This window comes from Periplaneta americana, chromosome 10 (assembly GCF_040183065.1).
Source record: "Periplaneta americana isolate PAMFEO1 chromosome 10, P.americana_PAMFEO1_priV1, whole genome shotgun sequence".
NCBI classification, from domain to species: domain Eukaryota; kingdom Metazoa; phylum Arthropoda; class Insecta; order Blattodea; family Blattidae; genus Periplaneta; species Periplaneta americana.
Genome location: NC_091126.1, coordinates 86,977,766 through 87,005,540, shown reverse-complemented (window position 1 = coordinate 87,005,540; position 27,775 = coordinate 86,977,766). Strand labels below are relative to the sequence as shown.

The 27,775-nt window shown below is 35.8% G+C and overlaps 2 protein-coding genes across 3 annotated transcripts in view; one reads left to right on the top strand and one right to left on the bottom strand.

Moving 5' to 3' along the window:
- The window catches only part of LOC138707863 (coatomer subunit alpha-like), a 249,760-nt gene that overhangs the window by 26,989 nt on the left and 194,996 nt on the right, over positions 1–27,775 (top strand). The window lies entirely within an intron of this gene.
- LOC138707861 (uncharacterized) lies at positions 754–25,860 on the bottom strand. Its single transcript, XM_069837849.1, has 2 exons — positions 25,719–25,860; positions 754–2,593 (listed from the first exon to the last, which is right to left on the bottom strand). The coding sequence occupies exons 1-2, from the start codon at positions 25,734–25,736 to the stop codon at positions 1,715–1,717; spliced, it is 897 nt and encodes a 298-aa protein (XP_069693950.1). The 5' UTR covers positions 25,737–25,860; the 3' UTR covers positions 754–1,714.

Sequence of the window (27,775 nt, the reverse complement as noted above, 5' to 3'; positions counted from 1 at the left end):
TAGATAGGTAGATAGATAGATAGAGAGACAGACAGAGAGACAGACAGATAGGTAGATAGGTAGGTAGATAGGTAGGTAGATAGATAGATAGATAGATAGATAGATAGATAGATAGATAGATAGATAGATAGATAGATAGATAGATAGATAGACAGACAGACAGACAGGTAGGTAGGTAGGTAGGTAGGTAGGTAGGTAGGTAGGTAGGTAGGTAGGTAGGTAGGTAGGTAGGTAGGTAGGTAGGTAGGTAGATGGATGGATGGATGGAACTTTCCCTGAAACAGGACGCATTTCAAACCCAATCTATGCACATGCACTGCGCGTCAATTTTCTTGATTAGTCAGTTGTTTACACAATATCCTGAAACATTATTAGCATGTGTCAGTAAATTAACTACCTTTATTTTGTATGATACTACGTGGTTTGTTATAAATATCGGCTATCACTATTAACTACATTTTTCGATGTTTTCACCATTTAACAATATTAACAACTGAAATACCCACGTGGGAAGATAATGGCATGCTTTACAACCTTAGTATTTGCACGGGAGAAAAATCAGGCAATGTTGTCAACTTCATTTCGGATAAGCCACACGTCCATATTTTTCACATGTAATTTCGTGGGGGAGGGGGAAATGTGCGGGGTATTCGAGAAAATACGGTAAATATTTTTCCAGAAATGAGTGAGTGTAGGAAGTACGAGTGAACATATGTCTAAATACGTTAGCATTAGATTGTTTAAAAGACAGCATTTAAGATTGAGTTATATTTTATTGTTACATTTACTTTTATAATTCGTTCATACCTAATATTAAAACACAAAATTCATGCTAGACTTACAGCTATACCAAACCCATAACTCTGGAACTTGCAAGACAATCGAAAGGCTGCATATCGAATTTTTTGGTCAGTATCGCCTTCAAATTCAAGACAGCATCTCATATTGTCTTCGTCAATTACATTCCAGTACAGTAAAATTATATTCACTCTGCATATACAGAAATAAGATGAAAAATTTAACGAAATTTGTTCGCTTTTCTGTAGAAGAAGAACAATAAAAAAGCAAAAAAAATATATATATATATATATTAAAATAGATACAATTTGAAATTTATTTATAATCTTCAAATGTGACGAAATTAGTACACTGTTCAAAGTTGAATTTTAACAAACTTAGTACCATAGTAGTTCAGTGTTCATTAAATAAATATTTCTAATTTTACTTTTTAAGTATTTCATTTTTCATCTCTCTAGTTAACAGGAACTAAATGGTAATTGCTTACATTGTAAGTTTTTTTGTTGAATTAAGTACTCTCTAAATATTCGAGATCTTGATCAAGAAACAAGGACCACAGAGCCAATAGTAGCTATAAAGTCAGTGCTGTAGTGTTGTTTCTAGGTCGTGTTCAGGATTAGTGCTGTTTACATCTCATCATAGGAACATTTCTAAAACTTTGTTAACCTGATATAGGTTGTAAAATTGTCTCAGAAATCTTTGTAATTTATAGTGTTAATTTTGATATTGAATTATGGAATCATTTTAGAATATGACATGGTTTTGATTGATACTTGTATTGAAATATCCTGGAATAGCATTTAAATATTCTTACTGAGAAATATGAAATTTCGAGGAGGTATCATCTGAGAAACCTAATATATTTTTTTGAGTGTCAGTCATATAACTGTGACATTTGACATTAGGCATAGTTGGGTTAAGTGCTTGTTGTTTCCATTATCTCATCAGATGCAGCAGTTGTTGTACTTGAATCGGATACTTCATTTGTCTCTTCAGCTGGAGTTTGATTGATCTGAGATGGCGCTGATGTTGATGTAGGAGTAGCAATAGTGGTTGTGGTTGTTGCCGTCGAAGTTGTCGAAGTTTCCTCAGTAGGTGGTTGAGTTGTGGTTTGTGGAGGACTTGTAGTTTTGGGAGTTTCTGCGGGTGCTGGTGATGTTACTGTCGTCCCTTGTATCATGCTTTCTTGTGCTTCCCCAGCATTCTCAGCAGTAGAAGTAGCAGTGGCAGCAATATCATTAGTGATACTGTAGGCAAAAGATGAAATGAGATTCTGTAAGGGAGCAGGAGCTCCAAATATTGGAGATGTTTGTGCAGGGTAGAGTTGGACACGATAGAAGGAGGCTACAGGACTTCCTGGTGAGGACTCTGTGGATATTGGTGCTGGAGTTGTGGATATGTTTGTGGTATTAATAATTAATGAACGACCTGTAATTTCTCCAGGTTCAGGAGCTGCAATCGTGCGAATGAGTTCTACTGATTTCTGTAAAACTTGATTGGCTTGTGGACCTGTCACAAAAACCACTTCACTTTTTCCTCCACCCTCATATTCGGTTTGGAAGGAGTAGCCACGGAATGTGTCATCAGGTGCAGTGTAGATTGATTTTGCCATTGGTGCTGGAGAAGCAACTGCAGCAGATGATGGTGCTGTGTAGATGCTGTATGAAAAGAGTGGTTGTGGTTGATACTGTTGTGGGATAACAGCAGGATAAAATGGACCTGCTGCTGAAGGGAAACCGAAGTAGCCAGGATATATCGCCCATGTTGGCACCAAAAGAGTTGCACTCAGCACCACCTGTCAACAAGTCAAGATAAAGTTAGGTGACAGTCATCTTATTTTCAAATTCAGTTTATTTTATTATGTGCAATGCAGTATGTCATATAATAAAGCTTGGTTTATTAGAGGAAATATTGCTCTAAAATTCTAAATGGAAGTTCTTTTAGAGTAATTGTACTTCCATTGCGACTTCAATATACTGCAAATAGCAAGTGTAGTAGACGTTACAGAGAAAATCCATCTTTGCTAGTGATATGCGTTGTTGATGATGTGTTACAGAACATATAGTATTTTATTTCAGTAATATCGAGAAAATGTTATGTTCTTTGGCCAGTGTACTTTATATGCTAAATGCAATATCTTATTACTGAACATTTTAAAATTAGGTTCTGATTTTGATAGCGTAAACTTGACAGGATAATCTTAATACCGTTAAATATTGCCTATTGTGAATGAGTTTTAGTGGCATCCAAATACCTGTAATGCGAGCCAATAGTTTCTTATTTTTTAAGATCTCTTACAATACAGTAGCACAAAAAATTTCTTCTGACAGTTTGAAAATCTGTAACATTTGCAGTCACATTTTTAAATCTGTGACCACTTCTCTAATTGGTACCTTTATTTTATAATGTAATATGTTAAGGTAATTTCATTTAATTTGTTGGTGGAAATAACGAAATTTAGCGATAGTGTACAGTTAAATAGTTTGTTATAATTTCACCTCTGTAAGCACTTCAAATACGCACTTAATGAAATGCATTTGTGAAAGGAGAGAGAGAGAGAGAGAGAGAGAGAGAGAGAGAGAGAGAGAGAGAGAGAGAGGAGAGAGAGATTCTTTCTTCATCCCAATTAAGATAGCTCTAAAATACCCTGATAAGAATGCAAGTCACATTATTAGTGATCACTCATAGTAATAGATGAAAAAACCACTCCCCTACCGAATGTCTGGTCGTTCCTTAAAAAAGAAAAGCAATATGGACCGACATTGTTATTTCATGTGCAAACTAAGTCAATAACTTCCCATAATAGTGATAGAGAAAAGTTAAATTGCGGCAAGTGAAACTGTATTATCTTGAGAAAACTTGCCCGAATATGTTTCACTATCCAAGATTTGAACTCACATCTTTGGCATATAGAAATACACGAATAGTTATGTTTGATATTTTCTCTGTGCTGAATATGACTTAAGTTTTAAAATGTTTGAAATTCCGAATGAGAGGTTTGAGTTCCCGAATGAGTAGTTCATCTCTCAAAGGAAGACATGAGTTTCGAAAATGAAGTAGTTTGTTTCTTAAAAAAAAAAAAAGAGAAACAAATTTTGGAGAAGACATTCATTATTTAAAAGAGTGCAAGATCTATTTAATTTATAATCTTATATGAACCAAATTGAAGGGTTCAGAGCCATAGTGGGCCAAGCGCCATTTATTAAAACGAAGAAAGCAAGGGTTAAAGTTAAGTGAATACCATAGTTTAATGAAGATTGACATATCATTTAGTTTTAATGTGTATACTTTATATTACTTGCTATAATTTTCCATTGAATTATGGTAATAACTTCAATTTAACCCTTGTTTCCTACGGTTTTAGTAAATGGCGCTTGGCCCACTATGGTTCTGAACCCTTCAATTAAGTCATGCATTAATAATAATAATAATAATAATAATAATAATAATAATAATAATATTGACGTGGCGTAGTCTCGGAGCAGCGAGAGACACTTGTTCGGGCATGCATTGGAATCCCGCTTGGGCTGATCATCCGTTTTTTTTTAAGTATTCTCCGAAATGTAGGGCTAATGTCAGGTAATCCTTATTGTGAATTCTTGAATCCATCTTGCCAAAATACTACCATGCTTTATCATCAATTCCATTGACGCTGTTTATAGAGCATCGTTAAAATAACAACCCTACTCTCAGTAATGCCGATTACCTGTGCACTTTTTAGCCTCAAACTCCTGCTACCCTTTGGGTCTCCATTGTCGATGATTAGTATGACTTTACCTTTTGGACACACATGACTTTCAACAGGATGAGGAAGCAGTGAGATTTATATCTGAGTTCTTGTTAATTGTGTCAGTAATTGAATTAAATTAATTATTTACAACTCTTTATTACAACATCGATAAATCATGATTGCTTGACAGAAACGAAATAGACTCCTTGATGGAAGAGTTGACCTCAATAGTTGATGAAGATTAATAAGTAAGTAATGATGTCAAGTTTTTGCACTGATCCATTTTTAAATTATTCACGTTCAGAAAAATTACCGAGAAACATTACAGGAAATTCAAATGAAATCTCGTGTTGTAATGTAAAGGTAATTATTTCAGACTATCAAAATCTCAATGTGTATTCTTGGGAGTATAAAATCTAGAACATTCCCAATGAAAATGATACATTTTCACGTGGAGACTAAATTGATCTTTCTCAGCAGTCAAAATAAATGTCAGTACTAATAGCATTAGTGATATTGTAGTAGGAGTATTGCAGAAAGAATATAATAATAATGTTATATTGAGAGAGAGGATGGATATCCCTACATTTCTGTACTTCAAAATTGGGCTACTTTGATGTAGTCCTAACAGAAGAATGTTACCAGTAGGTTTCAAAACAGAACCCGACACCATTATGTCTACTGTGCCGTAAGTGCTACCACGTTAAAAATCATTCAGGAAAATGCCAACTAAGCACTGCAGTGAACGATGTGCGTGGGTGAAATAAAAAATCGGACGGTTTATTTCTTGCACCTGCTAGACCCGCTAAACGCTAGAGGTAGGCAATTGTGTAGTTTGTACAGGTATCTTCCTTGTGTGATTTCTGCGTGTTGGTGTGCTTCAAAATTGAACATGTCAAACAATTAAAGCTGGTTCACAATAAACCGGGAACGGAAACGACGAGATCGAGAACGGAAATATTGTTAAATTAAATGTAGGCCTATTTAAATGTGAGCATTCACAGTAGTTAATTGTGAATGCTCACATTTAAATACATTTATTTTAACAATATTTCAGTTCTCAATCTCGTCGTTTCCGTTCCCGGTTTATTGTGAACCAGTTTTTAGACGTAGACTACTATCCATAGCGAGGGCCGTGAAATCCGAAATGTATTGACATTTTTTTAAGAAAGTAATGTCAACCGGGATATTACAGTATTCCATTGGCCATTCTACAGTACATGCCACTATTGCTACTGGAAAGTCTGAATCCACGATTTACCAAGGAAGATAGGAACGGGCCACCGGCATATTTCGGTCGGCTAAGACGCTTGCCTGTCGATCCGGAGTTGCTCTCAGGCGCAGATTCGATTCCCGCTTTAGCTAATTACCTGGTTGGGTTTTTTCCGAGGTTTTTCTCCAAACTTAAGGCGAATGTCAGGTAATCTATGACGAATACTCTGCCTCATCTCGCCAAATACCATCTCGATATCACCAATCCCATCGACACTAAATAACCTAGTGTTTGATACAGCGTCGTTAAACAACCAACACAAAAAGAAAGAAACTTAAAAGTAGCACTAAAAATTGAATTCAGTGAATTTGATTCGCTGATATATCGCAAAGCGCATCTCATTTAAAAAGGCAGTATTGCTGTAGCTGAAAAAAATGTGATCATGTAAAACTGAAATTGGGTACTGACAAACTAATAGATGACATTGTGGACAGTCGTATTATCAGTAGAGCTGACCCAGTAATTCTAGTGATAGTCACAGTGCGGTGATACATTTTCTGATCTTGGCATATAACATTGCCTTCAGACTGACCTGTATGGACCTTTCCACGCCACTTTTTTTAATGGACGTTAGTAGACTTGCTGTGTTTCTACTAATTGTCAGACCATATTGCTTGGCTTGGATTTTCGAGGGTTGGACCTGGGACGTGTCCTTACACTTACGCATGCTTTAGCCCATTGTGTGTCCTATTTACGCGATGATTGTCCAAGTCCGACAGGTGATCTGGGTGGCATTCGTGAATCCGACACTGATAGGTGAGCCATTCTGCCTCAGCTCCTTATAGAGAGAGAGAGAGGTCTCACCCACACATATGTAGGTAGCCTGATAAGCTCCCCAGAGGCATACCCCGTTAAGAATCCTCTGTAACGCCTGCTTTGTCCACCACAAATTTTATCACTACCTGACCGGCGACAGACTATTACTTTGTCATTAGAATGATAGTTTGCTGCAGAGGCTATATTCCTCACTTTTCCTTGTTTCTTATCGCTTCTGCAACTGGTGGAAGTCACCCGATTGACAGCGCTCTGCTTCCCCTTTACGCATGTAAATTCGGTCATATGTTCGTGGTGGAAATTAAGTTTCGTTCTTTCTTTCTTTATTATTTATTTTAAAAGTAGGGCGTGTCTATAAAATATCTTCACAAAATTAAACTGAAATACAACTTTACAACTATTCAGTATTTTTGTTTGGCATAATATCACAATAAATGGCCAAATGGGAGTTTTGTTATTTACTTCACATACAGTACGTGCGCCACTTGTTTCTCGAACAGTATCAATCGATACGCGATTGAGTAATCATAGTTAAGACATCTGTGATTCTGTGACACAATTCTTGGATATCTTTAATAGGCCTTCTGTAAATCACATCTATTACGTAGTCACCCAAAAAAGTCCAAGGGGATCAAACTGATGATCTTAGTGGCCAGGTGAATGGATCATTCCAACCTATGTATACATCATTCAGGTTAGCTAGCTCGTGTAATAATAAGAATATAATGTGGAGGCGCCCCGTTTTGGTGGTTTTGAAATCTGAAGTTGAGGAACGACGAATTATTGTTTTAATATGTCCAATGTGCATAGTACATAGTTGAGGTCACTGAATATTCTGTATTCTTTATAATGCGATCATACCTCAGACCGCAACCCACACTCAATTTTGGACTTTTCCTCTCTTATTCTCTTAGTACATTAGGTGGTTCAGAGCCTTATATCCGCACTCACAGCGATTAACACTTCAATGTACGTGAAAGGTTAATTAATATGAAAACATGGCTTTGCAAGAATCTGTTTTCTTGATCTGATCTCTCCAACATAATCATAGCAAAATCTCTTCTCTTCGGTTTGTCAGTGTACAGCAATACCTGCACAATTTTCAACTTGTATACATTTTGTTCCGCGCCGTGGTGTCGTGGTCTAAGGCATCCTGCCTAGGACTCGCGTTACGGAATGCACGGTGGTGCCAGTCCTCGTGAGGGAAGCAATTTTCTCATGAAATTTCGTCCAGTGTATGGGACCGGTGCCCACCCAGCATCATGATGCACTTGGGGAGCTACGATAGATAGCGAAAATCCGGTTTCGCAAACCAGCTGTAACGGCTGGGGGGATCATCGTGCTAACCACACGATACCTCTATTCTGGTTGGATGAACGTCCACTTCTGCTTCGGCATGTGGACGTGAGGCCAGCAGCCGGCTGTTCGGTCTTGGCCCTTCATGGGCTGTAGCGCAATGGATTTAGCACCATGGTTGTATACATTTTTGAGACGATTGTGGAGCACTTTGTAAAAGATGGGCCTTCAAATCTGCAGTTTCCGTAATGCTCTGTAAATTGACTTTGTAAGACTATGATAGAATGCTTTCCGTATCATTTAACTTCATCTATGAATGCAGATATCTTCATGGTCTTCCTGGCCGTAACGTTATTCCTACAGTGCCAGTTCCTAAAAACCGTTCATAGCACAGTATTATCGCATCTGGAAGGTGCACTTTTTCTTGTGCACATTTCTGAAGTTTCGTTGAACTTGACTACGACTTTTTTTATTGTAAATCCACCATTTTATGAATTGAGATTCAACAGTAAAGACCATGTCAAAACAAACATTCTTAGCTTTTATGTGGTTTACAGACAGCCCGTTAGAGATTTCTAGGATTAGCGTCACGGAATCACATATGCCTTAAGTACGGGTAGAATTACACGAGATACTTTGGTGCACACATGGAATGAAATCGGATATCGTTTGGATGTTGTCCGAGTAAGAACAAATGTTGCACACGTGGAACTGTATAGCACAACCCTCAACTTTTGTGATTATTATGTTGTATCAAATAAAAAATGTTAAAGCATACAGTATTTTATGATTGTAAATTTTCTTCTGTGCAATTTTGTGGCAATATTTTATAGACATACTATATTAAAATGAACTAATAACTTACTGTGTATTCTCAGTGCCTTCTGTTATCATTTAAACAAAATTAATGTTGTGAAACGGGGAGTTCAACATCACATAATATGTATCAAAACGAAAATAAATTACATCAGTACAGTGTGAGAGACAACAGTTGTCTCGGCTGACTGGTTATCTATTACTATATCCATTATATCACAAAATATTAAATAAACAAAATTTTTACTCGGAACTGAATTTTACTTCTGCTTTGGACGTTACACGATCGGTGTAGTTGGCGCTTAATTATGTCCTTTCACAAACTAATTTGGGGGTTGAGACATCTCTAGATGTGATGATTCTAATAGTTCAATTGCCTTCGATACTGCCTTCAAAATTATATTTTTAAACGAAATCCAAACTGTAAATAATGGTTTGAAATCTAGAGATTGTAAAATTATGATTGAGTAACAGTTATTAGCAAGGTTCTTTTCTTGTACGGAGAAGGGACCCGAAGGCTTGCACGGCAGCCTGAGGCATACTGTGTTTACCACTCCTATTCTGCAAATGATTGGGTTGATGAATGGTCGCACTCTTGTACAAGTACACGTCGCACCGTTAACATAACCCGAGCTATTATATGGATGAAAAGTGAATTAATGATGGCGAAATGAGTCCGAAGTCCAACGCCGAAACTAGCTCAGCAATTCTGCTTCATTTGGTTGAGGGAAAATCCCGGAAGAAACTGCAACCAGGTAACTTGTCTCAACCAGGATTTGAATCCGGGGCCCGATCGTTTCACGGTCAGACGTGCTAACCATTACTCCATAGCGGTGGACACTAAAGATCTTAATTACCTTAATAATTGTAACATCTAGCACTATCAAACGCTGCGTCAGAGCATGTTCCCAATCGAGTACGGGCTCTGGAGGTAGAGAGATGCGGGATGACATTTCCTTAAATTTCAGCTGTTTTGAAGAGGTCATTTATGATATTTTTAATTTGATGTGAAACTGCATAAATTAATCTCAACCACCCTGCGTCATCCATGGGCAAGACAGGTTAAATGAATCATTCTGGAATAATTAACTTAATTACTTTGGCTGATTGTACTGCGGGTGGTGCATCTGCATACATAATACATTCTTCTTCTTACTGCCGGCGAGCATAAAGAGCCATGGTCTTAATAAAATAATATAGAATGATTGTCTAATAGGCCTACATATTTCATTGTCTGTGTACATTATTTCTTTCCAGCATTGTCAGACAAGAGAATATCTACAATAATTAATATTTACCACATATCTGCCGGCAATATTAGTTGATTCGTCTATAAAAAAACCGGATCTTGTTTTCTACATGCTGTCTGATGTTAACTTTGTATTTTTGTTACATTTTTGTAAAGATGCTCGTCACAGTTTTATGTCGGTAGGAAGTCTTATTTTTGCATGAAGGCTTGAAAATGGGTATTATTCATGTTATCAAAGGTTATATTAATAATTAATATGTACATAATAATAATAATCAATGTCCGCCATTGTGACTATGTGGATAGCGTGTTTGCTTCCCAACCAAACTGACCGTGATTCGATTTCCGGCATGGGAAGTGGATGCTTGTTTCTTGTCACGTTCTATCCTGTATTGTCTCGGTGGTGGCCATGCGCCGTGCTGATCACACTGTCAGGTAAGCCCGCAATGTGCGTCTGTCCAGTTTATAGTTTTATACCCTCTCCTGTATCGCATTGGGATCATTGAACTCTAAGTCGGTAAGAAATGAGTTACACAGAATAAGGAAGGGGAAAGAAAGAAAGAGAAGGAAAGAGCTAGAAAGAAAGGAAAAGGATATTAATATATATTGTCATTAAACACAGACTAAATTAAAATTGAAAGCGCTTATTTGAAAGTGAATGAGATGTTGGTGGATATTCTGTTCTCTTATTCGACAAAATACCAATATGTGAATTGTGTTTTCGGTGACTATTACACTCTTACTACGTCTACCATTTTTGACCAATAAAACGGTACGAAAGGACGTATTTCAACCAATCATGGTTGCTTATCGCACAATTTTATCGCGTCCCTAGCATTTGTTTAATTTTATCGCGTCCCTAGCATTTGTTTCTTTGTTTGCCAACATTTGAAACTGCGCTGGTCTGGACGTAAAATATATATATATATATATATATATATATATATATATATATATATATATATAAAATTACAAACCACTCCAGTCGATGCACAGCAGTTTCAAATATGACTCGCATTGGCATTCAAGAACAAGAATTAATAAAAATCACTGATCAAGTGATCATACCTATGCATCTTCTGAAATCCGATTTACAAATAAATGAAGAGCACCATTCGGAAATCCTGAATAAGTTGAATACACCATGTAGGCCTAAATCAACGAGTTCCACTTCTATTACGCACACGTCCAATATAACATCAATTGAACCACCAACCACATTCAAATTTGAAAATTGTACATTCAATAATTATTCCTTTTAAAATTATTCATGTTTATTTTTTATGTCATCGTCGTTAATTAAAACTTTTCTAACACTTGTGTATATTAGTTAGGTTATGTTATAGCTTCTGCTATATGATATTATGGATAGTCACGTATCAGAGATTGTTTAATATTAAGATTTATTGAAAATCATCTGTCAAGTGAAGTTGATTACTGGGATTCGGATAATTGAAGTGGAATGTTGCATTTTAATAAAAATGAAACTGAATCAACAAAGCCCTCTTGACTAGTAACATTGCCATCGTGTATAATAGATCGAGAACTTCTCGACGAGAAGGCATTGCTCACTACTGCCATCTAGCATGCATCTAGCGTAATATTTGTAATGTTGAGATGGTACAATAATACATTTGAAGACAGTTGTATTTTCGTAAGTCAATTAATATTTTATTGTATTGGAGTACTTCGTTACTTCTAATCTTTATATACTTTCTTCTAATCGTGTAATAGTCAATTTAATCCCACTCGAGTTTTGATTTTCTCTAGATAAATCAAAACGTCTAGTGAGATTACTGTTGATAAAATAGATCTGTTTTTATCATCTATTCATATTACACATTTACATATGGGTGGTTTCCCCATTTTGTGTAAATACGCATTGTCAAATTCTAGAATAATTAGATGCGACTTGATAGGATAAATGTTGTAATACACATTTGAGGGGGTCAGAAGCAAAGGGGTACAAGTGACATTTCAAAAAACATGAGTTAAATGCATCCAGGGCAAGCTAAAACAGTCAACATTTTAGTGGTAAACATCTTACTAACCACATCTTACTTACGGCTTTTAAAGGAACGCGGAGGTTCATTGCCGCCCTCGCACAAGCCCGTCATCGGTCCCTATCCTGAGCAAGATTAATCCAGTCTCTACAGTCATATTTCATCTCTCTCAAATCTATTTTCATATTATCCTTCCATCTACGTCTTGGCCTCCCCAAAGTTTCTTTAACCACATCACATACTAAAATTGAAATAAAAAATTTCATGGAATTTACGAAATCTTGAGTACTTTCAACCACATTTTGTCACAAATAACTTAAGTGCACTTATACCCCTTTGCTTCTGACACTCATTTGTAATATACACAAAGATAATGTTAAGTACGCGAAACATTAACTATTGGGATGTCTTGCGGGCACATAACGCGCATCAGAATAGCTTGGAAATTTCTTCCCAATTTACCACCTCCCCTTATCCTCTCTACTTTGCTAACCTGGATCTCTCTGCTCTTTCATATCTTGTGCATGCCAAGTTTCGAAACCTAGTATGACTCGTCAACATGCAGCGGAATATTGCAATTGTGTAGTTCTTTCTTTTGCTCCAATTATAATGAATTAAGTAGCAGAGTAAGTATGAGATCTTATGTTTTTTTGTGTCGGTGTTTTGACAGGCTGCATTTAATTTGTATCTTATTTTTCTTGGAGTCGTAATGGCATCTGTTAGGCCTATAGCAACAGAGCAGTCTATTGCAGCATCGTTCAACCTTACCATTTATCCGTGCAAGTAAAAATAAAATAACCAATTAGTGCTTCAATAAATGTCGCGACAAAAAAGCCAGACCGTGAGGAGCGACCTTGCACACACATTAACGGGTTCCAACAGGTAAAATGCCTGTTTGGTCAAGGACAGCAAAAAACTGTCTCGATAGAGTCCGGTTTGTGATTCTGGTCTGTATACCACACCCTGCCCAAGTAGCCATCGGACACGCCCTCTCGGTATCATTGACCAATACTGCAGAACTCGCCACCCCAATTTCATTATGTTGTGTCAGACTGACGACTCGTAGTTTTAACCTCAACAGAACATATGATTGCAAACTTTCCGTATGTCTAGATTTGAGGAAATAACTCCGGGCTGCAAGTTGCGTGTTTGAATGTCGTGACGACAAGGATGACTATCCCTTTCGTTGGTTCATCAAATGTCTGGGTACTTTGCGAAACAAGAAAAAAAAACATTTCTTGAAATAAATGTCGAGGTAACATTGACGTTTTATAGTATTTATAGCATTTAATGTGTAAATATAAAAAATGTGTAATGATAAACCTTAGTGAGGCAATTTTAATTAATTGGATCCATATCTCACGGTGGCCGATCACTAGAGCCCGAATTTTTATGTAGTATCACATTGTGAAATATATATTGTGCATAAATACGGTATATAAGAAAAGTTCTCTGAATATACAGAATTGAGAATGTTCATAACTGCAGTTGCACATTTCATACGACTGTTATAGCTATGTGACATTTATTTTCACGAAATATGCCATGCTTAAGGCTAGGAGTCTTTAAAAATCGGAAAGCAAATAAAAATCCAATCAGGACTTTCCATTCAATCTTCACGATTAGGTAAGATAATTTATTGACTCTGAATTTGCAAACATACTGTAACTTACAAAGTTGTAAAATGATTACATAAATGTTTAATTTCCGATATCAAGGTAGAAATCTATTTCTTTTTGTCGTGAGTGAAAAGTAATTTTAATTCTGGTTGTTAAAAATAATTTCCCGCTTATTTTACCACTGAAACGATGCAGCTTACCAACATTTCCTCCACAGGCAATAACATCGTTAACTTCGCTTTCCATATCCTCTTTTGGCGCTTGGAAAAATTTTGCACAAACGCAACATGTTCTGTGTTTTATTTTTATCCTATTCTTCGAATGTTTGTAACATCCGTAGCTTATGTGTTTATGTATGTACATGTATTAAGTCTTTAAATTTCTGTAATAGGCAAAATATGTAGTTCTATATATAATGTCACGGAAATGAATGTATATAAAATGTATATCATTGTACCTTCATCATGAAGTATTTAGGGTTAGACGAAATTGATTTATATGAATGCAAAAGTACAAATAAAATTATGAAACGTCAACGTCAAAGTGATACCCTAATCATTAAGAAGTTAGGTAAAAAAAGTTATGGCTGATACCACAGGACAATGTAAGTAGCTATAAACCACACAACTACCATTCTAAAAGAGTAATTTCTCAGAATTATTAATGCAACAAATACTCGTAACGTAGGATTTCGAACTGAAAATTTCACCCAATAGGAATTATCATTTTATTCATAGCTCTACATTCGCGTGTAATTTTTGTGAAGAGTATTTTATGAACTGAAAAACCGGTCTCTTTTTTTCTTAACGTGGAATCCTATACTTCATAGCTTATTTCATGAGCCTTGTAATTTAGTATTCGAGACCAGCTATTCTTACTCATTTTCTTATGGTTTTGCCGTATTTCGGGGTAGAAAACAACCTGAATGATCCATTGAAATTGTAACATTTCCTGCTTACCGAAATTCTTATTGAAGGAAATGGATTTATTTGAAATGTCAAGTGTGGAGGTAGACGGATCTTCCGCCTGCTGAAATATATGTCAAAAGGAAAGTAGTTAATGGGTCTTTGAGCAGATGGAGAGGAGGATAACTCCTTTCACGTTAACTCATCTCACGTTTTATAATATAACTCTTTCCTGTGTCTTCGAATTGTTACCAACAAAACAACTTTCACTGTTTGAATACGTGAATACTGTAACTGGGAGAATTGTTCGATCTGCAATAACAGGCTCTGGATGAAACGAGAATACAACATGCTATTTACGCCATGTCGGTGTTAGTGTACGTGTAATAATATATGATGCTTAAATATGTTTATTATCTGGATCATAGTCCACGTTTTAATATAGTACCGGATTCTTTAGCACTGTCGTAACTGTCACCACACCAGCGTAGCTCAAGGGTAACGAGCTGGACTCTGCTGCAAGGCTGCGCTGGGGAGATGGTTTTGAATCCCGCTTCAGCCAATCACTTCATTAGATTTTTCCGAGGTTTTCTCTAAATGTAAGATGAATTTTAATCTCATTGTGAATCATGTGACTTATCTGGCTGTCAAAAATTTCACCCACGTTAGATAACATTTCATTAGTTACATAAGGCCTAGTTACATCGTTAAATATCTGAAATAAATAAACATCGGAACACGATTTTTACTCTTCTAAAAACTGCAATAGAAGCTTATATAAGCTCTGAACGAGTGCCTGCAGTAAGAAAATAAATTGGCCAATTACACTGTGAATACCGCCAACATGATATCAGTATAAACAACGGGCTTAATCTAATCAGTTTCATTGTTTAACATAAATAATTGCATCAGGAACATTAATATTGTAGAAGAGAAGAAAGAATCCAGAAACAGCTGAGCATCAGAGTGCGGCATGATCACTTTTATTCTGCCCATAGCAATAAAATTACGGCGACAAAGAAGCACATATCTGACTAGTGCAGCAGCACGAAGTATAATGTGAAATGTGAATTAGACTTTTTCTGTTTCGTCCACCCACCACGTCATATCCGGGTAAGAATGATGAATTCTTTGAGAAAAATAAGAACGATATTTCCTGGGGAGAAAGTAAATCTGGATATTTCATATCACATTAAAATTTACTCATATAAAATAACTTTAATATGTATGTAATGAGATGTATGTATGTATATATGTATGTATGTATGTATGTATGTATTTCATTGGAGGCAGTATGGCACATGTCCACTCTACCAAAATACGATGATTTCTATTCTCATTTCAAGGAGTTCAGTATACAAAGTGGCAACTGAAGTGAAAGTTCTGCTGTAAAAACCAAATTTTCGTTGTGAGAAGTAAAGGAACTCTCCAAAATCTACCATGCCCCCCTTATCTTCGATACACCACTGCCAACAGATCTTTCTTAAAATGAGCCTGCATTGAGTGCTTACATGTGTTGCTTTATGAATCATCTTGCAAAATCTGCGTGCATTGTAATGTTAATCTACAAGTGAGAAGAATTGTCGTGGAAATACAATAAGGCACTAATTTATGACCGAAACGCAGTCGATTGGAGAAGTGGAAATGGCAAGGCTAACATTTAAATTGATCGAACTAAATGTATTTTGTGATTTTCAAGTATGTCATTATTCAGTTAGGGTAGGATCCTACGGTTGTCTAGTGTGAGAACAGTACGGACGTCCGGGTTATAAAGGAGCGGGACATTTTTGAACGAGTAAAATCTGGCTGGATGTGCAAAGTAGTTAACAGCCAAGCGATTATGTCAAGGGTGAAAATGGGAAAGATGGCAAACACATGATCAGAAATGGAACGGTAGCACAGAGAAGCTTCCGTTTGCAAGCGGCTCACTTTCAGTGTAATCTGGTGGTTTTGAGGCGGTTGCTCTAAACAGGTACTCCCACACTTCTCGGCGAAGGCGGTGACCCAGCTTTCTTCCAGTGGCATATGCGGGAGAGGGGACAAACTAATTCCGTGCAATATTCTCCAGACATTGTCAGAATTGCATTTCAATGTCATTTCGTAGGTGAGTCATGGAAATTGCTTAATAACATTCAACCGGCGTGGTCAATTTTGGAAAAGCTTAAAGAAGACGCCGAGTCCTTCTTAACTGTAAACTCAACAAAAGTTTCACTTACACTTTTTTCGCCTGCGGCACAACCCTTTGTTCTCCGGATGTGTCATCTGCGTGGTAATTAATTTCACTTACGAGTGTGCGCTGGAGAAGCGCAATATTGCTGTATGTTACTCGCCGCATTTTTTCGTGAAGAGTTTGCAGTCTTAACTAAACTTAAGCTATATTTTTCTTCGTTTTTTTTTATTACGGAGAAAAACTGGTAAATGAAAATGTTAACAATTGTCCACAGAAAAAATAGGATAAGAGAAATTGTTACATATAAAATTATACTTTTCGTTACAAATTAAGTCCAAGTCTTCTTTGTTGGAGGCTACAGCAACACAGGCATAGGAATGAATACGCCTGCTTCACAAGGAGCTTCTATCTGAAAGCCAGATTTGCATAGGGCATAGGAATGTTTGAGAACAGGATAAAGCTGACTCGTCAAGCATTTTTCATGCCTTCTGTTTTAACATTCATGTAACATTTAAATGCTGATATTCTGAAATATAAAAATAATTTGAAATTATTATCATACCTATGTATTTATTTTATGTAAATTTATAAAAATTAATTAGCCTACATACCGTATGTCTACTGAAACAGTATACAAGTGAAATTTCCTAATTTTTAGGTTGTAGGGAATACTTATTTAAGTGCAATGCAGAGAAAGAAGGTTTATGTTATTTGGGTGCACATCGAACTAAATTATTTAGGTATGTCTTGCGAATTATAGTCAGAGAAATCAACTATTAACTGTAATATCGTCCACACCTGTGGAGTAACGGTTAGCGCGTCTAGCCGCGAAACCAGGTGGCCCGGGTTCGATTCCCGGTCGGGGCAAGTTACCTGGTTGAGGTATTTCCGGGGTTTTCCCTCAACCCAATATGAGCAAATGCTGCGTAACTTTCGGTGTTGGACCCCGGACTCATTTCACCGGCATTATCACCTTCATCTCATCCAGACGCTAAATAACCTAAGATGTTGATAAAACGTCGTAAAATAACGTACTAAAAATGTAATATCATTCGCAAGATTAGAAAGGAAGTGAATTTAAATGTGGTGCATTAATTTTGTTGTGGCTCACTTTAGAATCGGACGTTTTTATTATTTTAATCATCATATGCAGCCTTTCACGTGGCACTTTTCAGTATCGCCACTGCTTGAAAACCTGATTTAAATTGAGGTCCACTGCAATTGACATTGTAGCGGTCGGAAATTCTGCATTTGAATTAGTGCTTTGTTAGCTGTGGCTTTGATGAGGTTCATCCTCCTCTTGAGTGGTGAAGCAGGAATCGGAGCGTATTTAATACGTATAATGTGTAGCAATATTTCTTAAATATTGCATTATCTATCTACCCTTCAAGGCTGAGTATTTCGGACTTGTTGTCTAGCTTTTGCTAAGATAAATCAGACTTGAATACATAAACTTTGTGAAAATAGTAGCTTCTTATAATACCATTAAGTCATCTGGAATTCTGTGTAGTTGAGTAATCATTGATGCGGATCACAGTGGTGGAATTTAAGGCCAGCTGGAATGTGCTCTGACTTTCCGAACGTGATGTATTTATGGTTTTAAGTGTATGGCAGTTCCAAAGCTGACTTACATTTCAAAGACAAACACCTGGCGCAACTGTCAAAACACTGGACACTTATCATGATACGAAACTTGTTCATTGTTCTTAGTTGCGAACTCTTGATCTTTATGAATTGCAGTAGAGATGTACCTGTAATACATCTGTTCGTCATGAAAGTGGAGAGGTTTTAGTAGTCAATATGCCTTATGTAGTGTAGTGAGAAGTAACTAATTCAACGTGGTACTTCCCTACCAAAAGTACTTTTCTGTATCGCATTAGCAATTCTGAGTGTTTATTTTAGAGGTGTATTTGGAGATCAGGAGTTTAATTGTACGCAATAGAGGATATTCGACCTTGCTAACTGTAACGCCGCAAAGTGGTATGGTGTTGAAATTTGATCTGTAAACATTTAGTTACGTACTGAATCATTAAGCTCTTACTTTCTCTTTAGAAAGAGTATTGAGGTGTTGCAAAAAATCAATTTAGAGATTTTCGTGAAAATACATGTTTTCAGGACGAAAGTGAATTTGGGCATGCCATCTGTCTGTATTCTGTTTTTGTTCAGTGATTTATCTTTTTTTTTTTTTTTTTTTTTTTCATATTCAGTATGTACCAGTACTTTTTTCGCAAATGGTACCGGTACATAACAAATATAATATTAGTGAAAACTGAAAACATAGGGATATTCTAAAAAAAAAAAGTAAATGACTCTGTACTCCAAGAATCATCGGATGATTTTCTTCGATATTTTTTTGGATTATATTTAAGAAACTGACGAATTTAATGTATCACTTAAATAGTATCGAAGGAGAAGCGCTTGACTAGGAGAAATGAGTTATTGTATACGGAATTATTTCTACTTTTTCGCGAATTTTTTTAGTTTTGAAAGCCCTAGATTACACAGGAGGAAAGGTATAGCGAGAACAACTGAGATCTGTCTCTCTCTAAGCATCGTCCGTTATAAACACATTTGTTACGGGTAAACCAATCGAAGCTCAGTTGTAGAGATTTAGGGTGCTATTCATAGACATTTCGCTAGCCCGCGCTACGAGCGTGCTAAACTAGCCCCGGCTATCGACTGGTTACTTGTACAGGATTCATATCATATCGCTAACACTGGTTTATGAATACGAAAAACGTTAATTCGCTGATCATCCACCGGAAGCCCTCACTAAGAATGTCTATGAATTCAAAGGGAGACGTCTAAGTAAACCACAATTTTATTTCAACATTCATGTTATTTTAAATGCCGATATTTTAAGTAAAAAATATAAATGGTTAAAATGTATTTGTTATATTTTATGCAATTTTGTATCTACATAAACCGTATAATTTATAAATGAAGATAAATGTATTAAATTTGAGTTTATAAAAAATACCTTTCGTTTATAAATCAGAGATCTATAGTTCATCTCCCTTCTTGGGTGCATGTTACGTGGTTTCATATAGGCAAAACTTTTGAATAATAAAGTGATGTAATAAATTATACCATCTACAACATGACAAAGGAACTGAATTCTGGAACGCGTTAAACGTCTAATAAAATTCATTATTAAAGTCGAAGATTGCAATGTAGTAGGGAAATGTTAGTTTATAATATTATAATCATTCCATTCATTTGCTTTCTTTGATTACACTCACATCAGTTAGTTTAATGCTTCCCCCATTTTGTTCTCTTGTGAGTGCAGCCGATTGGGAATTTTTTGCTAGTAATTTTATGCAATTTCCTATGTCCCTTTTGCTTATTGATCACTGATATGCATGAATTACGTCAGTTTCTATTTATCGCACCTCACTTATTATCTTAACGGACTAAATATTTTTGTTATACCTATACTGTATTGTCAGGAACTATTCTGCGGCAACCTACTTCTTGCATATTCAAAATTCACATCTTCTGTACTTTTAAGCTGTCATCATGTAATTCCTGTAATGTATTCAGACTTTCAGGTATTTATATCTTAGTAAGAGACTATAGCAAAATGATTAGTTTACCTCTAAACACGTTTTAAGTCGACCTCTTACAATCAAGAGAATTGTTTAAGCAGAAAATGCACATGTCTTAGCAAATTTATAGAGTATTTTCCCTAATGAATACAGAAGATTATATCATTAAGGTATTTAAATAACTGTGATATGCACACTTTTTTTAACAATAATACCGTCAACCAACTCAATATAATTTGAAATTAACTAAATAGAAATATATATATATATATATATATATATATATATATATATATAATGTGAAAACAACAAACATACATAATAAACGAGTGACAGCTGACATAATTCTAAGTCTACAGCTGTCCATCTGTTGCATTGAACATTACTTTGTTTAGTACTAAGCAAATATTTTCGTTTCGGGCTCATATTTTGTGCAGGGACTTTGTAGGATTAGAAATGGAGGCAAAAATTAGGGCATTTCTCCATTCCACTAATCACTACATTGACCACTAGTTATATAGTCTCAGGCACCAATTTTCCTTACATATTATGATATTCGGGTGTACAACACACACTATTTACATATTTATTTCACAGAAATTTTCCAGATTATTTTAACCGTAATTTATTGTCGATATTAAACATGCAGATATTGTTACTGTTCAGGACCGAACTCAGTTTTGTCACATTTATAGCACCGAATCTGTTCATTACATATCAATGTATGCACAAGTGTTCGAAAGGACGTGTTATTTCTAGCCTAGCCCTGTAGTATGGAAACGTGCATTTAACAAAAAAGAAAAAATACTACATTTTCCAGACTCTCTATATCGCGTTCAAAATGATCTCACTAGGTTTGTTTAAATACAGTTGACTCTTGCTAATCCGGTCATTCCTTGCACATAGGGATGCCGAATTAGCGAGAGTGCCGGATTACTGAGAGTGCTTAACATGTATTAAATTTAATGTTATAAGCTACGCTAACTATTGCACTTGCACTTTCAAATCGAAACTGAACATTCCACACGTGGGCGGCGCTTGTACACGTGTATAAGTAATTACGGTATAACACATGGCATCTGTGCAAATTTCCCAGAGAACTATTACAGTAGAAGTGATAGGAAGTACACTAGGTTGAGGCCGGATAATTTAGAGGCCAGATTATTAAGATCCGGATTAGCGAGAATGTAGTGTATTACCCATAAATGAATTGATCCTTTTAATGAGCATCACTTTGAGGAAAGGTTCAAACTTGAGATCTATCCGAGAATCATTATTGTTCTAAAATGTGCTGAATCCGTTACTTAGCTTCGACTTTAAACCGGTTCATATGTTAAGAAAAATAATTCATTTTCTGATGCAGACCCATTGACCGCAGAAGTGACGAAATAAATATAACAATATTTGCAGTAAAAGTGAAAATGATGTATAGCAAATGTAAAACGTAATTGATTTTATCAGGACGAAAGGAATGGTTTGACAGGACCCTTATAGGTCCCTTCATAATTTTTGCAGAAAATAGGGTTCGATGTACTGTATTTTCTCAGCATGCATACTTGAAATTGCTGAGTAAAATTTGTAGTTGGTATTACATTAGTAATGGCCCATAGTGTTAGTCGCAGCGATTACGCACACACGTTGATGCTGCCGGAAGGGTACGTTCGTGGGTTTGAATTTCGCAAAAAGGCATGGAAGTTCGTACGTTAAATTGTTACCACAGTCAAGTATATACAGTCACGTAGGGAATATGCATCCATAGATAGTTACTAACCACTAGGGTCGCTACTATCGCCTCATCACAGACAGTGCGAAATAGTACCGGCACAGTCTATTGTTCCTAGTACCCTCAACAACTCAAGCTTCGTGACTATAGACTCTGGTGTTACCTTCGGCAGAGGCTCGGTGTCATGCTGACCACACATCGTATGAATTTCACCTTCTAGATCTTTTTTTATGACAGTGAGTTGCGAAAACATCTGAAAATAGGATCCACAAACACTGCGAATGGATCGATAGTAAAGAGCACAGATTGCTCCTCTAACATATGGGGTTAACTGAGCTTGCAAGATACAGTATGAAAAAAAATCGTCCAATCTCAAGAATGGTTGTAGGTTTACATAATATGCGATATTTGTTTCCCATGTTAAAAAAATGTTGAAAACGCCAAACTTTCAAGTTATCTTTTGCATTATTCATAAAATGAACTATGTACGTACTATTTTCAGATGTATCAAGACTACTTCCGAAATACAGCATATTTGAATTAAGGAGCATTAAAGTTTTCGTTATTAGTCAGTGTGTGATAGACGTGATATTAAAAATTATTGCTTAATATTCGAGTGTGTCTGGAACTCAAATTGTGTGTCGTAATGCGAATGAGCCGTATGTCATTTCAAGTTCAGGATAAAAACTTATTTTTAATTGGGAGCTTATAGTCTTTATCTGAAAAGTTGGCAATTTTGATCGTATTAGATTCGTTTCAAGTAAGAATTTTTTAAAATTATAATTAACCTATTTGAGATCCTTTGGTCACACCATAAAATTGATCTCATGTAAGTGAGAGAAAAAACAAACGAGAACGAATATGCAACGTTCTTTTTCCGGAAAACGGTATTATTTTTTTTTTTTTGTAATCATACGAAATAATGTAGATTTTGAATGCCGGTTTTTTAATTTATGTTAATTCTTTGTTTGCATTTAAAGATTTTTAAAGTTTTTCGATTCAAATAAGTATAATAAATTCCTCTTAATGATATATCGATCATCGTGCAGTACGGAAGGTAAATTCGCAACAAAATGAAGAGTAGCTGTTCTTTTGCACGGTATAAGGAAGCAAAGTCATAAGTTGCATATCGCACGTAACAAGACCAAAAATCTGTACAGTACTGTCACACTATTGCTTAACAACATTTCATTCTGAACGGGATATAGGTAAGCTTTATTATAGATAGTTTTTTTCCTCTCTTACTTCTTCTTCAGCCCTAAGGCTAAGGTTATGGGACAGGTTTTCTCCGTGCACGTTTGTATTCTCTTCCATTCTAGTATCCTCCTTTGCCCCACTATCCCCATAACGTTTTTTCACTGACAATATGTTCTGTAATTTAAAATAATATTTTATTAATTGCTACTCTACATCGTACCGCAGGTTTTGTTCTGAATTCAGGATTCAAGTTGGTTGCAACTTCTGTGGAATTACACATGTTGAGCTCAAAATTTGCCGTGACTTAATATGTATTTTTAATTGGTTCAGGTAAGGATGTTGCAATAATGTTCGCAGCATTGTGAAATTATTGGATAATTACACATTGCGGTCTGGAAGGGATATTGAAGGTCGGTGCATTGAACATTCATCTTCGTCGACTTGAAAGTTTGACATTGTGAATATGAAGTACATGTACATTGCAGTTAATGCAGTTTCACTGCATACAACAGAGGCATACAAATTTCCTAGGACATATTTGTAATAAACGTTCAATATTTGTGCCGTGATTTTCGTCGTCGGTCATCATTCTTCTTGCACTCTTATGATTTGACTCCTGAATCAGTTTTGTTTTCTTTGTTATGTGGAAGTTCTCAAAGCGCGGGACTCCCTCCCAGCACATGTAATTATCAGGACTCGTTTCCACTTATTTTTATTATTATTAAAAATTAGTACCTTGAAGCTGACATAATACTTTCTTATAAGTTTAGTACTATTAGCTACAATCCTTTAGATCATTTTGCGAATTATATGAGTTATAATAATTTATTTTTTTGAACAGTTAGCCAAAAGACGTACCTAAAATAATAAAAGATTTACTTTAAACTTCTAAATAACACATGAAAGACATTCTTCGTAATTCCAAAACGTAAATATTTGACTTTATTTATAAATTGTATGGTTTAAATAGACACATCTAATTATTGTTTCTCACGTTTAAAATAAATTGGCGTTATTTATATTATAATTTTTAATCTATTTTCCTATTATGAAATATGTACTTGAAAGAGTCATGTATATTAATACATAGATCTTTGCTTTGGTTTAGCCAGGCGTAAGAAATTTCTTATTAATGAAAGGGGATGCTATTTGTATATTGAGGCGCTCCCTAGTTAGTTGGCCTGGTCTGGGAGATATTTGGATTTTAAGAGAATTCGCGGCGAAAAGTAGAAATAATTCTGCATAAACTATTTCTCCGAAATGTTTGTGTACATGAACATGATCGTTCAATTCATTAATTTTTTTCACCTTAACTGAAGAAACAAAATAAAAAGATAATGGTTTGAATCTATTTCGTGTTCATCGCCATCATTATCTTTATTTAAAATAAATGCCTATTAATTTTTACTAGAAGTATTATACTTAATTAGCATCATTTCGGGGTAAATTGACTCGTTGATACTGAATAAGAACACAATCCGTCCAATAGTTTAGTAGGATTCACCGTAGAAACACCATATCGAAAATAATTTTGCCTACTGGCGGAACAATAGGTAGAGGTTTTCTATGCAGGTTTGTGTACGCAAAATAGGCCCTTTCTAAACACCGAAAAATAAAGTTACTTTACTTCACACTTTATGGCCTGCTCTGTTGTATTATATCGCTTGTCACTATAGAAATAATTATATTAGTATTAATCTTAAAAGTTAACCCGTGACCTACTATAACCTACTAGAGATTCTATTCTCTTTGGACAGGATAAATCTTCTTTGTGAGAGTAGAATACATTTATTTTAAAATTGTGTCTTTCTGTTATGGTAAAATATCAGCTGTGTAACTTTTGTGTGGTTTGGACTTTTTTTGCACTCGTGTAATTTCACACAAGTTTTGTAAATAGTTATTTGGGCATTAGGTATCCATTTCCTTTTAAACGAATATAAACCCCTATATCTGGATCTGTATAGATTTATGGTGTTTATAACAAGTAAGTTAATGGGAGTGTATTATTTAACAATACACTTCATAAATTATTGAAAAAAAATAATTATATTATTTAAAATACCAGTAGTAGAACCGTCGGCGAATGACTTGCAGAGTGCAAATCGTGGCGTGTACAGGCTGGTAATTCTGGTGATTATAGCTGGTATTAGGAAAATTCTCTCGGAGTACTCGAGTTTTCGGAGTCATTGTGTCACAATCATTTTCCCACATTTCCACCGTCACCTATATCACACACACGAATCTACTGTACATTATTATAACCCATGTACATAATCCGTCATAATATTCGTTGGTGAAATTGTTCCTACAATGTTTATTTTTTGTCATACTCTTCTGGTTCCATTTTTTCGTTGGGCTGAATTCACTCTACTGTGAGCAATAGAATTCTATGGAAATACAAAAATTAACCATAGAAATTTCAAAGTGTGAAGTAGATATTCGTGGATGTACTAAATGAAGATAGAGGTACGCTATTGAATCTCAAGAGCTTGCACCGCTAGCGCTAGGAACTTATCGATTTGTAATCGATAATCCGGTATTGCGATCTCAGTTGTGATAAAGGTTTTGATATATGCGTTCACCCGCTAGAAGCATTGAATTACTGAGAACTACTTACAAGTCGCAGTGCACCCATATTTCCTTCCACAACTTTAGCACCAGGAACACGCACACTCGCTCGGGCACTAGTGGCAGTCAGTCACCTTGTAATCATAACAACTGGCGGGACGACCATGTCCGGGGCTTATATCTTGGGGAGGGGCGGCGTGTCAGCCTCCCCACCCGTCCCAGTAATTGACCTGGATCTAGAACACCCCTTGACTACCGATTTTCATATACAAGTGTTCCCGCTTGTGGGAGTCGAATTAGGTTAAGTTGCCCCTTGTTACCAAGCAGCGCTTAAGAAGGTGTATATCCGCTCCTTGTTCGCTTATCGATTTATCAAACTTTACAAAGGTCGAACATTGCTATGTGGTTAACGAGAATAGATTGAATAATGGGTTAGCCTCGTGGTAGTTTGTTAGCTTTTTATTCGGATGTTCCCGGGTTAAGTTCTCCGTGTCAGCATTCCCAACTGGTTTTACGTAGATTCTTGTGGGTCTCCAGCCAAATTCCAGGATTGTCCAATAAAAAACTATTACTGTCTCATTCAAATATATTCCTGTTAAGCATGTTTATCATGTCCTCGGTAGCAACAGAATTAACAAACGAATTTGGCAATGTTGTTAAAATGAAGCAGTCGTAATCTTGGGCAAATATAAAATTCTAATATTTGACTGATTAATACCCCTGAAGCCCCAGTGCTAAAAGAGAAAAACAGCGACAAATAAAGTATGTGTAACGATATTTTTGAGTCAGCCGAGTCAGTAGTCTGTAAGGGAACAATTTAACATGACACGTGATTTGTGTCGAAGCAGGGAATTGCAGAGCAGTTCGCGATGGTTCGTCTTCTGGCGGACCAGGGGTGATAGCATGGCGCGTGATCCGTTCAGATTTATGACATCTTTGGTTCATCGAAGCAATGTGGAACCGTCTTGTCATAAACATGTATGCTAGGCAACACATTTTTGAGTCTGCTTGTGTGTTGTTTATTGTAGATTGTTGTTGCAAAATCGATTGAAATTACATAAAAAGAGGTGGTGTATGGCATTGCATATGAGGAAGGCAATAAATCTGGTTTTCGTTACTATGAACTAGTTTGAGATTCTTAGGATTGGTTTTTTAATGAGAAGAAATATGAATTATAACCATTTTTGGTGCCTTGATATTGCAGGTACAGTGAATCAAATATGTTGGCAATTTTTTAAAAGAAAGGTATATCCGACGTAGAGTTTCTGTTAACAAAAGTTGTGCCTAGGATTAAAAAGCAGATTACAAATATGATACTGTACTTCAATCGAAGTGCGTAAGGAGGAAATAAAGTATATATATATATATATATATATATATATATATATATATATATATATATATATATATATATATATATATATAGATATTTCAATATTTTTGTACTAAACTTTAAATGAAAAATACACAGTATATCAGTCGACAATAAACGTAACAATATTCTTACAGGAAAAACACAGCTGGGTATTCAATATGAAGCTGGGCTTGTAAAATCTATGAAAATAAACTGATAATTTTAGAGGAAAATTGCCATGGTAAGATTATCAATAAGACATTGTATGCCATAAATTTATATTTTTTAAACATTCTTATCACTGAATTTATTGTCTTCCCTGGAACATAAACAGAATATATAACTCTGTCTATCGGCTCATAGCAAGGCGAAGTTGGCATGTAATTTCCGTCTGTTTCACTCCTAAATTTCTTGGAATGTGCCAATTTTCTTGCATATTTTTTGTAAGTTGTGAAGATTCCTTTTTTTTTCTTCTGCAATTCTTTAATTGGTGCAACAAATTTCGTTTGCAATCGAATCTGTGAATCAGGCACAACATTTTTATCTTTATGGCCCTCTTGTTTCGGGATCCATATCACCTCTTCGAATTATTATTGAAGTTCTTCGATAAATTTCGAAATTTTATCTGCTGGCCACGCAACACTTCTCTTGATATATATTCAAAACTGAAATCTTTCCAGAATGATGACAAAGCACGAATAAACTGCGACCTGCACTGAAAGCGGTCCACAATAAGGTAAACTTACAAGAAG